Source organism: Populus euphratica, unplaced genomic scaffold, assembly GCF_000495115.2.
Source record: "Populus euphratica unplaced genomic scaffold, PopEup_1.0 scaffold2367.1, whole genome shotgun sequence".
Taxonomy (NCBI): domain Eukaryota; kingdom Viridiplantae; phylum Streptophyta; class Magnoliopsida; order Malpighiales; family Salicaceae; genus Populus; species Populus euphratica.
The window spans coordinates 313-14250 of record NW_011502221.1 but is presented as its reverse complement, the minus strand read 5'-3'; the positions used below and the strand labels follow the sequence as shown (position 1 = coordinate 14250).

The following is a 13938-nucleotide window of genomic DNA, read 5'->3' as shown; positions in this document are numbered from 1 at the left end:
TTAAAAATAAATTTTTTAAAATAAAAATATTATTTTAATGTATTTTTAAATAATAAATATTTTAAAAAATAATTATAACATGCAACGCTACTGACTTTTAAATTAAAAGATTTTAATCCAGTTTAATCATAAACGTAAATTTAATATTTTGTATAATATAATAATTAGTTTAAGTTTTTCTCAAATAGAAAATGTAGCATATATTGTAAAGTCACCTCCCGACTGTGAAAGATTTATGACCGATGAAAAAGGCACGAAAAGACACGAAAGCAATCCCGTCTGCTGTCAACGCCTGTGCTCTCTACTTTCTACCCTGTACTAGTGTCAAACAATGACTACCACACTAGCCTCTCGTTTGTTTTTCCTAAATATCGCTGGTGACTTAGTCGGTCCCACATTAAAGACAGCAGTATACCTGTTTCTCTGCCTTCATTTTCTCTCCCTCTCTCTCCCTGCTCACCCACCCCCATCTTCTAGGGTTCACTCTAGAAAGAAAGAGAGAGAGAGAGAGCTAGTGACCACGTTTCAAGACAACTAAACCAAATCGAACTCATTAAAACCATAAAAAAATTGCGATAATTTCTTAATCAAGGATGAGTTCAAGTGGTTCAAATTTGGTTAGGTTCGTTGAATCATTATTAGGGATATCTTTTGGCGACTCGCTGTCCGACTCAGTTGTTGTGATAATTACCACGTCGTTTGCTGCTCTAGTTGGATTGGTGGTGCTTGTATTGAAGAGATCGTCCGATCGGAGCAAAGACGTCAAGCCGTTGGTGGTTCCTAAGTCAGTGTCAATTAAGGACGAGGAGGATGAGTCCGAGGCTCTGGGTGGGAAAACTAAGGTTACCATCTTTTATGGGACTCAGACCGGAACTGCGGAGGGTTTTGCTAAGGTAAATAATGACAATTATTTTATCTAAAATTCAGATTGATCTAGAATCATAATCATAATTAAAAGCTATATCTAACTGCTTTTAGTCTTAATTAAAAAAGAATGGCTGATGGTTATCCTGTTGTTTTTCTGTAATCTTGATCGTTTGTCTCTGTTTTATCCTCTGTTTTTTTCTTTTCGTTTTTTGACTAGCTGCGTTAAAGTGGGTTTTTAATTTATTGGTTTTCTTTGCACAGCAGTAATTATTATTATTTTTTTTATTGTGAATCAGAGAGAAGCTGGATTATTTTTCAGCTAATATTTGGTACTTAGCTTAATCTCTTTGAATTGTCAGTAGTTTTTGATTGATTGGTTTTGATGATACATCAACATTTATGCTAACCGCTTTTCTACGTCTTTGCTGTCTTGTGGTACCAAGGGTGGCATTTTTCATAGTTTTAGCAAAGCTTTACTGTTTATGATATACAATCATAGTAGATGAACTTTTGTGATGTTAGACGTTTCAATGGGGGCAACAGCTGGTGCTAAAGCATGGCAGATCACATGCCTGTTTTTAAAAAATAATAAATAAACAGTGGGCAGATCACATTCAAGGTACTTTAGCTGATAATGACTCCGTGAGAAATTTAAGGACTGAGCTTTATTAGATGTCGGAGCCTCACATCTTATCTACAGTGGTAGTCACAAGAGAGTGCTGGAATTGAATTCTACTCCTAGTGGTCATGTTTTGTCATGGAGCTATTGCCAAGTCACTGTGCTAGGTGTTTTCATTAGAGATAGACACTTTTTTGTCCTCTACATGTGTTATTTGTTCCGATATATTCAATTCTAAACAATCGGAGCAGTTGTATAACCTCCCCGCATGAGCATTCTATCTTCATTTTGATGTGGTTATTTAATGTGTTACCTTGCACTATTATACTTTTATCTAATGTAGTTTTTTACTAATTAATGCTATTATCATAGGCTTTAGCTGAAGAGGTCAAAGCAAGATATGAGAAAGCAGCTGTTAAAGTGTTTGACCTGGTATGTTGGATAGAGTTGTTTCACAAATTATTAATTTGTTTTTTTTAATAAGAGGTGGTTCTTTTACTATGTATCATCCCTTAAAATGCTATTCATTGCAATATTTTTTTTTAAAATTTCTATATATATATATATATATATTAATTTTATCCTTCAACATTTAGTTTATTGGATATCAGGTTTCATGATTTGTTATGGTTTGCTTTATATATGGTTATTTCAATCTTATGATCCATGTTATGGATTTGGCGGGTTAACATAGTTCATTCGAGTTTTTTTTTTTTATTGACATTTTTTTGAGTTTAATTTTTTAACAACTTCAACATTAGGTTAATTAGGAATTAGGTTTTGTCATTTGCTTTGGTTTGTTTTTTATGAGGTTATTCCTCGGTCTCATGGTTTGGGTTATGGGTATTGTAAGTTAACTTGAGTAGACTCATGGTTTGGGTTATGGGTATTGTAAGTTAACTTGAGTAGACTCAGGTCATTTAATTGTGTTTTTTTTATATTGATTTTTTTTTTCAATTTCATCATTCAACAATGAGTTTATTGAGAATTTATTAAATGCTTTTATAGGGTTATTTCAATCTAATGACATGGGTCGTAGCCTTGGTAGATTAATCCAGGTTGACTCAATTTTTTTTTCTTTTTATTTACTTTCTTTAAAGTTATCTTAGTTTCATGATTCAAGTCATGAGTTTGGAAGGTTAATTCGGGTTGGCTAAGGTCATTTTTTTGTTTTTTTTTTAAATTGATTTCTTTTTTTCATTTTTTCCATCAATTTTGGGATGATTGAGAATTAAACTTCATAATTTGTTTCAATTTCCTTTCTATAAGGTTATAATAGTCTCATGACTTGAGTTATAAATTTGACAGGTTAATTCAGATTGATAATTGAGTTTTGTAATTTATTTTGATTTGCTTTACGTAGGGTTACTCTCTCATGACCTGGGTTGTGAATTTGAAAGGTTGACCTGGGTTGTGAATTTGAAAGTTCAACCTGAGTTGATTTATTATGTTGTTGTCTTAATACTTTTTAAAAAGATGTCAATTTAAAATTGTTTTGAATTAAACTATGTTTTTACCAATCATCTAGCTTGCCTTTAGACTCATCGAGTTGATTGGGTCACATTAGATCGACTCCCACATGGTTTGAATTTTTTTTTCTATTAGAAAAAGATTAGCTGCACTTAGATATTTTTTATGTTTAAAAAAATAAATCTGACCCGCAACATAATACGGGTCAACGATCTAGTGGCATTGATTGCAGCATTACATGAGAGAATTGGCTTCTTTAGAAATTATAGCATATGTTCGTGTTCTTTGTGGCTTGAATCAGGATGATTATGCTATGGAAGATGATCAATACGAAGAAAAATTGAAGAAAGAGACTTTGGCATTGTTCATGGTTGCCACGTAAGAATAATTGTACTCTTGATGGTACTTTGTTGTATGCTGGTCATGTATTTCAATATTTTTAAAAAAATGGCGTTGAATTTTTTGAATCTTACAATGTAGTTATGGAGATGGAGAGCCAACTGATAACGCTGCGAGATTTTATAAGTGGTTTACTGAGGTTGGTGACTTTCTTACAATGCCTATATGAGCTTAATGCCTGTAGCTTTGTTTTACCAGAATTTCTAGCTAAATGTCCCACAATTATGGTGTTCTGTTTCCAGGGAAATGAAAGGGAAATCTGGCTTCAACAGCTTTCTTATGGTGTTTTTGGTCTTGGTAACCGTCAATATGAACATTTTAATAAGGTAAAAACCAGCTGGATTTGTTTTCCTCTCAGACTTCATTTTAAGTAAGCAATAACTGATGACACACTGTTCATTAAACAGATAGCGAAGGTGCTTGATGACCTGCTCTGTGAACAAGGTATATTTCAATTATTCTCGTTGACTTAAGGTTATGGAGTTTGAATCTAATTCATTGCAATGTAGCAGTACATCAAATTTTCTCATTTTTTTTTGGAGGATATGTTGAGGAAAAAAATATTAAGTGTTGTACCAATTCTGCCGTTTGCAACTCAGTGCCCCTATGGTTCAAGTTGTTGATGACATTGCTTTCTGATTCTGTTCTCATGCTTGTTTTGGATATTTGATTTAGATGCATGTCCTGTAGATTCAATGCGTGCATGTCAAACTTTTGTGTCTTGCTCTGGTTGGCAATGTTTTTCATTTCATTCCCTTCTTTTTGAGTATTTTATGTTGTGTATTATTTTGAATGTGGTAGAATTTTCCTTTGTGATTGATATAGGAGGAAAGCGTCTCGTTCCTGTTGGTCTTGGCGACGATGATCAATGCATAGAGGATGATTTTTCTGCTTGGTATGCAACATGTTCATGTTTGAGTGTTTCAGTGGATGGAGTGTCTTGCAATTGCTGTCTTAGCTGAAATTGCCTTTTTTGTTTCCTTTGGATGGATGGAGCTTCCTGGGTGCAATTTACCTAATTGGCATCTGTTTTTGTTCCTTTTATTTTCAGGAAAGAATTGTTGTGGCCTGAGCTAGACCTGTTGCTCAGAGATGAAGATGATGTGAATGCTCCATCTACTCCTTATACAGCTGCAATACCTGAATATCGATTAGTGATTCATGATCCTTCTATAATATCTGTTGAGGATAAATGCTCAAACTTGGCAAATGGGAATGTGTCTTTTGATATTCACCATCCATGCAGGTAATCAACTAAGGTATAGGATGTGTTAATCATAACTGATTTGTTATTGCTGAAATTGGTGTTTTCCCTCTTTCTGGAAGAGTCAATGTTGCTGTCCAAAAAGAGCTTCACAAAGCAGAGTCTGACCGGCGTTGCATACATCTGGAATTTGACATCACAGGGACTGGAATTAAGTAAGTTCATCTCTATACTTTTACTCTCCGTTTAATCTAATAATTCATATCCCTTTACAAATTCCTTTTTTTTCAATTTCTTGTGGTCCAAGACCTATCTCAACTTAACCTTCCCATTGACGCTTAAGTGGAAGCCCAAAGGCTTCTTGTCTTGTTTGCTACAAAGGTCCTGAAATTTTCCTTGTATGAATAATTTGCCTGATCTTGGGATATTTGGAAATTAAGTGTATTACCTGTTACAAATCTTTTCTTTGCATAGGATGAATTTGGACTTCTTTGTGTGGGCCCCTCTTTGCTCTATTTATTGTGTGTGTTATAAAGATGCTATATTCCCAGGAAAGAGATATCCTCAAAAAGTTATTTTCTTATTTTGAGATTTGTGGTGTCACGTAGCTCTAGTATTTGTTCTTTTCTTTACGTATCTTTTTACTACTTTTTCGGTGGGTATACTTGGTGGTTTCTTTTGAATTCTTTAGAGTGATATTTTCTGGAGTTTTCTGGTGTGTTGTAATAGTAATATTCGTTTATTACCATACTGGTTTCTTTCTTCCTTTTTGTGTATACATTTTGAAAAAAGGTATTTTGTTTATTTGCCATTAAGTTTGCACACTAGTGTTAGTAACAGCCTCTTTGCTGACTTCTCTCCTCAGATATGAAACTGGAGACCATTTGGGGGTGTATGCTGAGAATAGTGATGAAACTGTTGAAGAAGCAGGGAAGTTGCTAGATAAACCTTTAGATTTGTTGTTTTCTATTCATGCTGATAATGAGGATGGCACAGCTATTGGAAGCTCATTGCCGCCTCCTTTTCCATGTCCCTGCACACTTCACACTGCATTGGCATGCTTTGCAGATCTCTTGAGCCCTCCTAAAAAGGTGATATTTTCACGTGTTTTCTTGTTCAGGTTTATTTTCTGTTTCTACTGTTAGATTTATCTATTGTTGGTTGGAAATTATGCTGTCAGGCTGCTTTGCTTGCTTTGGCTGCTCATGCCAGTGAACCTAGCGAGGCAGATAGACTCAAGTTTTTATCATCACCGCAAGGAAAGGTCAGTAGGTGATCCATGCTTTTTGTTGATGTTTTTTTTTTTGCTCTGTTTGATGTCTTCTGTATATTCCTGCTCATCTAATATGTTCTTTTTTAAAAAATAAAAATAAAAATTCCAGAATGAATACTCTCACTGGATCATGTCAAGTCAGAGAAGTCTTCTCGAGGTAATGGCTGAGTTCCCATCTTCGAAACCTCCCCTTGGTGTCTTTTTTGCTGCAGTGGCTCCTCGCCTACAGCCTCGCTACTATTCTATCTCATCCTCTCCTAGGTAATCTATTTATTCATGTTGAGCATTTGAAATGTGAAATTATCTTCTTGATTGAATTATAAAAACATAGTATCCTGATATTTTTCTGCAGATATTCTCCCAATAGAGTACATGTGACCTGTGCTTTAGTATATGGTTCAACTCCCACTGGTAGAATTCACAAAGGGGTGTGTTCAACTTGGATGAAGGTATTGAGAGCCTCCATTATATTTTACAGAACAGCACTCTCTCTCTTTCTGTACTATCCTTAGTGTTTGAGATTATTTCTGCATAGCATCTTGGAAAATCTAATATCTTGCTGTATCCCCCCTCCCCTGACTCTCTCAAAAACTATAAATAAAAAATTAAAAAACAACAGAATGCAGTTCCTCTGGAGAAAAGTTATGACTGTAGTTGGGCTCCCATTTTCACCAGAACATCTAATTTCAAGTTACCAGCAGATCCTTCAACTCCAATTATAATGGTGGGTCCTGGTACTGGATTGGCACCTTTCAGAGGATTTTTACAGGTGTGGGATGGATTTGCTTTCTGATGGGAGTATTTTTTTAATTTTTTATTTTGGTATAAAATGAAGAAAATTTATTTGTTGATTTCTCCAGGAAAGAATAGCGCTGAAAGAGGATGGTGTGCAGCTTGGTCCCGCTCTGCTTTTCTTTGGATGCAGAAATCGCCGAATGGTTTAGACCTTGACATACTTCCTAATTTGATAATAATTGATACAAAACGAATTTGTTCCCATTGATTTCCAATTTCTATGGCCTGCAGGATTTCATATATGAGGATGAGCTCAATAATTTTGTCGAGCAAGTTGTGATATCCGAGTTGATAGTTGCATTTTCAAGGGAGGGGCCACGGAAGGAATATGTTCAACATAAGATGGTGGATAGAGTAAGTAATTGTAGACTGCAAAATTTAGGTGGTGGTTGATTAGTCAAATACCTTTTACATATTAAATTAATTTCATTAACATATGCAGGCAGCAGAGATATGGACTATAATTTCTCAAGGAGGTTATTTTTACGTGTGCGGTGATGCCAAGGGTATGGCTAGAGATGTTCATAGGACTCTGCACGCAATTGTGCAAGAGCAGGTACGTGTTATTACTTGTGCTAATATTCTGTCACCTTTGGCGCTATTATTTTCTCAATGCTGCTTCCCTTATGAAGCACAGCACCAGGAAAATCATGCCCATGCATGCACAATACAGTAACCATATCACTGTTTTAAGTGCCAGTGATTCATGTCCAGCTCTTCCATTGTGATTCACCTTGGTCCCTTCATTTGAATTTACTGTGTTTCTCTCCCATTGTTGCATGTGTTTATATGTGAGGAACACTATGCATCTGAAATATGTGCTTTTGTGTTACAGGGAGGCCTGGACGCATCGAAAACCGAGTCTATGGTGAAGAAGCTCCAAATGGAAGGACGGTATCTAAGAGATGTCTGGTGATAGCAACATTCTCACATTGAATCTGCCTTTGGTTGCTGTAACCTCACCGAGTATAGCATTGATTCATTCATCTACTATTCAAGCTTCTTTCACTGGTTCTTCTCTACCCTCTTGGAATATGGAGTCTCAGCAGGATTTCACAAGGATGGGAATCTGAAAGCTGATTCCCCTAGAACCTTCGATTATGATGTCTTCCTGCCTGCCTTCTATCACATTTCATTTCATTTTTTTTTTTTTTGAATAGGATCCTTTTAGTCTCTGCTGTATCCATAATGGGATCTTCAAGCAGGGAATAGCTTGTAGTTAGTTACCAGGTGTTAAGGTAGAAATAAAGCTTAACTTGCAGTTTTTGAAAATCAAAACGGTTACTAAAATTTACCCCCTCCCCCCTTTTTGTTTTTTTTTGTTTTTAGTGAATACTTGTGAATTAATCTTATTGACATTTGCTGATTGCTGAGCTAACTCTCATGAAGTAAAATTTAGTAACTGAGGCAGGCACCTTGGGTGGCAAGGTTGCAGTCCTCTCTGTTTTTCTTTTTATGTTTTCATCGACTCGGCCATCGTGCAAGAAAAAAATATTTAATTTCGATGAAGACGTATAGAGTGATGTCCATGTCAAAAATTTTATACTGATTCAAAGATTGAGTGATAATCAAGTCAGCTTGCCAAGATCAAGGGTTCATTTGGGTATGCGTAGCTTTAGGTGTTTTAAAAGCTGTTGGGACCTTTAATTTATTTTTATTTTTTTCATTTGTTTGAGGGTTTTGAGCCACAAGTGGAACGAACTCTTTGATCTTTTTATGAGTTTTATTTTATTATTTTAAATTTTTTAAATCTAGGGTTAAAATTTAACTATTGTAAAATTAACGTCTTAGGAAAGAAAGTAATTTTGAATCTTTTACAACACAACTCATGTACCTCTTGTCTGGAAAGTCTCGGATATCTTTAAAAGATTCTCCCCTTTGGTTTCTGTCTTGAAAGCATTCTAATAGAAAATTAGCAAGCATTTTTACACCCATGGCTAAAAGTTTCCATCACAAAAGTAACAGCTATCCAATTAAGCTCTCCAGCAGCAGGCCGGCGATTCATTAGCTGGAAGCTTTCTAGTCAGTCTATGGGTGTCTGCTCTTGCTGGGGTAAATGAGAAAGTAATTGATGCTAAATTTATGGTATAAAAACTCCGACACTCACAGTAAAATAGATAAATAATCTAAAAAATTTAAAATATAGCTATGGATAAAAACCTTAATTCAAAGATAATCTTATACTTTAAAATATAAAGTGATGAAAATTAAATTAAAACTCATTGATTTTTTAAACACCATAAGGTTAGTTATACATTTACAAGTTAAATTTGCTTTTTCTTTCAATATATATATATATATATATATATATATATATATATATATTGCATTACACAATATACAAATTTATTTAAAATATCATGGTTGCTGAATTTTACAGTAAAGAAAACAATGTGTAATCTTTCTAAATGTTCTTAATGGATTTTTATTGGGATGCAAATCAATAAACCCCCGCTAATAATCAACTATCACAAGCTTAATGCTTAAAATGGTTATAAAACATTGATTTTGGATCAAAACAAACTCTTAACTAAAACATATGTTCTAAATGGAAGATAAATATCTAAATAATGGATCTTTCTAAGTAACTTTAATGAGCCTTTATTGGGTTGCAAACCTATGAACTCGAGGTACTAATCATGGTGAGCATGCTCATATAAGGTCCTGGCTCTGGATGCTCACATCCGATGTGGGATATCACAATCCCCTCACCTTAAAATGAGCTATTTTAGACTCTGAAACCAAATCTAACGGCTCGGCCCAACATGCTAGATATTGTCCGTTTTCGGCCTCCTAGTCCACCTATTTCCGGGCTTTAACCCAGGTCCCCTTCACAATTTTGTTCCTGGCAGCCACGTATGACCCTAAAACGCATCTAACATATTAGTAACGGAACTGCTTATAAGGCCCTGACTTTGGACGCTCGCTTCTGATGTGGGATCTCATAAACAATAATAATAATAATAAGAAGTTAAATAGGACTTTGAGATTATAAGATTAATGTGAGGATGAAACAATGATTAAAAAAAATATCAAGGTTAGAGGATCCACTAATGGTATTTCAAACAAGTATAGTATAAACTCTTTTTATTACTCAATTGGAAACCACACACAAAGCAGGTTCCAATCGGATTATAATTTGTTAACATGATTACAATAGTTATCTTATTCGAATAATGCTAATACTTGTAAATGTTGTTAGGTATTTGATTAATACTTAAAAGTACATTTTTATCAAGGTTTTATATCATCATATTGCACTTGAAGTACTTAAAACATGTTTTGTAATAACAAGTTTGATACTTGATTAGTACTTAAAAGTGCATTTTTATTAAGGTTTTATATCATCATTTTGCACTTGAAGTATCAATAACTCCTTTAGTAAAATATGTTTTATACTAACATATCTAATAATATAAGATACCTTTAATTTATGGTAAATATTCATTTTAAATGCAAGTCTATCACATATATGAAAGGATTGATTGATACGTTTAAGAACTGAAATTAAAAGGACAAAGAGAAAGCCAAATTTAGAAAAAGAGATGTCAGTATAGTCCAAATTAGAACACTATTTTATAATTGGGTCATATCTGGAGTTGTAGATCTTGGATATAGGTCTACTTTATATGGATGGAAAGGTAAGACATATGCCTACAACCTTCATATGGAGCCCAAGATTTAAAAAGACCATTTTCAAGTCCAAATTATAACAACAACAAAGAAGTCTGAATCTATCCTACAACCTGAGCACTGTTTAGTGTTTGGCCCATATTTAGAGTTCTAGAAGTCCAAATGACCTTCATTTTTTTTCATGAAAGCTGAGATAATTTCCTACAACTTTCATGTTTTAAGTGGTTCCAATTCTAACGTTATCGATAACGTTTTGGGTAGAAAAAAAAAGATAAGGATTATCACCAAGTCAAGAGTTGGCCACCCACTTATCAATTAGTTATCAAATCAATAGTTCTCAATTTTGGCCTATAAAAGGAGGCATTTGCCATGCATTTAGGCATCTTGGTCTCCAGATCAAGATCATGCTCTTGCTTTCTCTCTTTGTATTACTTATATTTTTTTTTCATTAATATCAAGTTTATGCCTTTTATTTCCTTTCCTTTACTTAGTTAACTTTTATCTTATTTATGTTCTTATTTTGTTTATTTATTTTTCTTTCTTTCATTATGTTTAACTAAGCTTATTATGTCAAGGTGAAAAGTTTACACTAATAGTGTAAGAATAAATATAGTATAAACTCAACATGGACTTTAATGTTTGATACTAACATGTTTTATATTTGTTATTTTGTTCACTCTTTAATACTTTGCTTGTTAAATGACTAATGTAGGTTTATGTTGTATAACACTTGGTACATGACACGACGAAAAGATTGATGTCTTCTCCCAAGTGTAGGAGTGTCGAAGTAATAAATAACTCGGCAAGACCGGGGTCGAAAATAATTGTACTTTTAAGGAGTTATTGATACTTCAAGTGCAAAATGATGATATAAAACCATGATAAAAATGCACTTTTAAGTACTAATCACACCCCCCAACCAGCTTATTACTAGTCCCTAGTAATCAAAGCGTTAAAACAATTTGCAAATTTCACAAAGCAAGGTATTCATCATTTAACTTCCATTAATCTATCCAGATAAACAAACTCTCATTAAATTTATATATCTGCTCAATACCTCTTAACAAGATATTAATAAACCTTTCTTTTGTGCTCAATGTATCAACACATAATTATGGGGCTTTTCTTGGAAGAAAACTAAATTTTTGTTCTAATGTTTAAGATTAACTTCCTTGGGTTGAGATTATTATTTTGTCTTCTTTTTTTTTTCTTGTTTTTTTTAATTATATATACATATAATTTAAAAACATCATGCATCTTTAACCCATGCAACGAGCTTTTGGCTAATGACTCCAGACCAGTTAGTCTTAGGGCATTAGGTGTTAAGCCACCCCTACGAGCTTAGTAACTCGGGTCGTAGATACTGATATGTAGATAGTGCAATGTTTGATTTCCTTAAGTTTTTCTCCTCAACCCATGTAACAAGCGTTGGGCCAATAGCTCCCAAGTCAGTTGACTTTAGGGTATTAGGTGTTAAAACACCCCTTCGGGCTTAATTGCTTAGGTTAGGGAGGCTACGAAACCAAACTTATCTATATTTTTATTATTATCATTTTTTTTAATTATATACAATCCCTTTCCCTTAGTTGTTACCTTTAACAAAAGAACATAAATAATGTAATAATCCAATATGCAACCCACAATCATATGTTAAAGTGTGTGTGTGTAAATTAAGGTTTAAAAATACATGTTAAATAAGTATATGAGCAGAATTGAGTGATAACAATGTGAGAGTTTGTAAACCTGAATATTTCAAGAAGTATTATAATAGACCTTGTTAAGAATGATTACTAAGATGCGTCTCAAGAGTCACTTTAACAAAAGAGCTCCTTTACTCTGCCATCCTAGTAACAACAATTATGCACATGCTTTATGAAATGAAAAATAATTTTTTTTTTTATCAACTACTACCCTCTCCTCCCAACCAAAATGAGACATTATCCTCAATGTTTAAAGGTGGAAAGATAGAGTATAGAAGATATCACCTGAAATAACGAACACTGACAAACCTAAAACACACGAAAACAAATAAAACTAACAACAAAACAAAATAATAAAACCAAAAGGCTCAAATCCAATCTAAGCCTTTTACGGCTTTCCTTAGTTGACCAATTTATGCGACTCATGGAAGGATCAATTACAGGAATGAAAGATTGTAGTTGGTCAATCAATAGTTTGACCATCTCTTTATCCTTGCAATTTAAGTTCTTAAAGTCATCAATCAATCCTTTCATTTATGTGATAGGCCTGCATTTAAAATGAACATTTACCACAAATTAAAGGTATCTTATATTATTAGATATATTATTATAAAACATGCTTTGGTTAAGGAGTTATTGATACTTCAAGTGCAAAATGATGATATAAAACCATGATAAAAATGCACTTTTAAGTACTAATCACACCCCCCAACCAGCTTATTACTAGTTCCTAGTAATCAAAGCGTAAAATAGAAAAACAATTTATTACTAGTCCCTAGTAATCAAAGCGTTAAAATAGAAAACAAATTTGCAAATTTCACAAAGCAAGGTATTCATCATTTAACTTCCATTAATCTATCCAGATAAACAAACTCTCATTAAATTTATATATCTGCTCAATACCTCTTAACAAGATATTCATAAACCTTTCTTTTGTGCTCAATGTATCAACACATAATTATGGGGCTTTTCTTGGAAGAAAACTAAATTTTTGTTCTAATGTTTAAGGTTAACTTCCTTGGGCTGGGATTATTATTTTTGTCTTTTTTTTTCTTTTTTTTTTTTAAAATATATATACATATAATTTTAAAACATCATGCATCTTTAACCCATGTAACGAGCTTTCAGCTAATGACTCCCAGACCAGTTGGTCTTAGGGCATTAGGTGTTAAGACACCCCTACGAGCTTAGTAACTCGGGTCGCAGATACTGATATGTAGATAGTGCAATGTTTGATTCCCTTAAGCTTTTCTCCTCAACCCATGTAACAAGCGTTGGGCCAATAGCTCCCAAGTCAGTTGACTTTAGGGTATTAGGTGTTAAAACACCCCTTTAGGCTTAATTGCTTAGGTTAGGGAGGCTACGAAACCAAACATATCTACATTTTTATTATCATCATTTTTTCTTTTCTTTTTTTTTCATGTTTTTTTTTTCTTAATTATATACAATCCCTTTCCCTTAGTTGTTACCTTTAACAAAAGAACATAAATAATGTAATAATCCAATATGCAACCCACAATCATATGTTAAAGTGTGTGTGCGTAAATTAAGGTTTAAGAATACATGTTAAATAAGTATGTGAGCAGAATTAAGTGATAACAATGCGAGAGTTTGTAAATCTGAATATTTCAGGAATTATTATAATAGACCTTGTTAAAAATGGTTACTAAGATGCGTCTCAAGAGTCACTTTAACAAAAGAGCTCCTTTACTCTGCCATCCTAGTAACAACAATTATGCACATGCTTTATGAAATAAATTTTTTTTTTTATCAACTACTACCCTCTCCCCCCAACCAAAACCAGACATTGTCCTCAATGTTTAAAGGTAGAAAGATAGAGTATAGAAGATATTAGAATACCTTGCTTTGTGGAATTTGCAAATTGTTTTTCTATTTTACGCTTTGATTACTAGGGACTAGTAATAAGCTGGTTGGGGGGTGTGATTAGTACTTAAAAGTGCATTTTTATCATGGTTTT

General features: G+C 33.6%; 1 protein-coding gene across 2 annotated transcripts; it reads left to right on the top strand.

The window, feature by feature from the left end:
* The first annotated feature begins 382 nt into the window (after nt 1-382).
* On the top strand, nt 383-7925 carry LOC105118972 (NADPH--cytochrome P450 reductase-like). 2 transcript variants are annotated; one of them, XM_011017037.1, is made up of 19 exons: nt 383-553; nt 584-893; nt 1859-1918; nt 3258-3334; nt 3437-3494; nt 3598-3681; nt 3763-3799; nt 4181-4250; nt 4407-4601; nt 4682-4774; nt 5425-5650; nt 5740-5823; nt 5942-6093; nt 6185-6281; nt 6452-6601; nt 6693-6770; nt 6859-6981; nt 7070-7183; nt 7463-7925. In XM_011017037.1, exons 2-19 carry the CDS (start codon nt 594-596, stop codon nt 7541-7543), a joined length of 2079 nt encoding a protein of 692 aa, XP_011015339.1. In that variant the 5' UTR covers nt 383-553; nt 584-593; the 3' UTR covers nt 7544-7925. The 2 variants fall into 2 exon arrangements, with proteins under 2 accessions (XP_011015339.1, XP_011015338.1); XM_011017036.1 differs by having other exon boundaries at nt 383-893.
* The last annotated feature ends 6013 nt before the right edge of the window (nt 7926-13938 follow it).

Bases quoted from the DNA above. Each gene is read 5' to 3' on its own strand.
- LOC105118972 (XM_011017037.1), top strand. From the start codon at position 594: ATGAGTTCAAGTGGTTCAAATTTGGTTAGGTTCGTTGAATCATTATTA. The intron at 3,495-3,597 runs GTTGGTGACTTT...TTCTGTTTCCAG, and splicing joins TTTATAAGTGGTTTACTGAG to GGAAATGAAAGGGAAATCTG. The intron at 4,251-4,406 runs GTATGCAACATG...TTTTATTTTCAG, and splicing joins GAGGATGATTTTTCTGCTTG to GAAAGAATTGTTGTGGCCTG.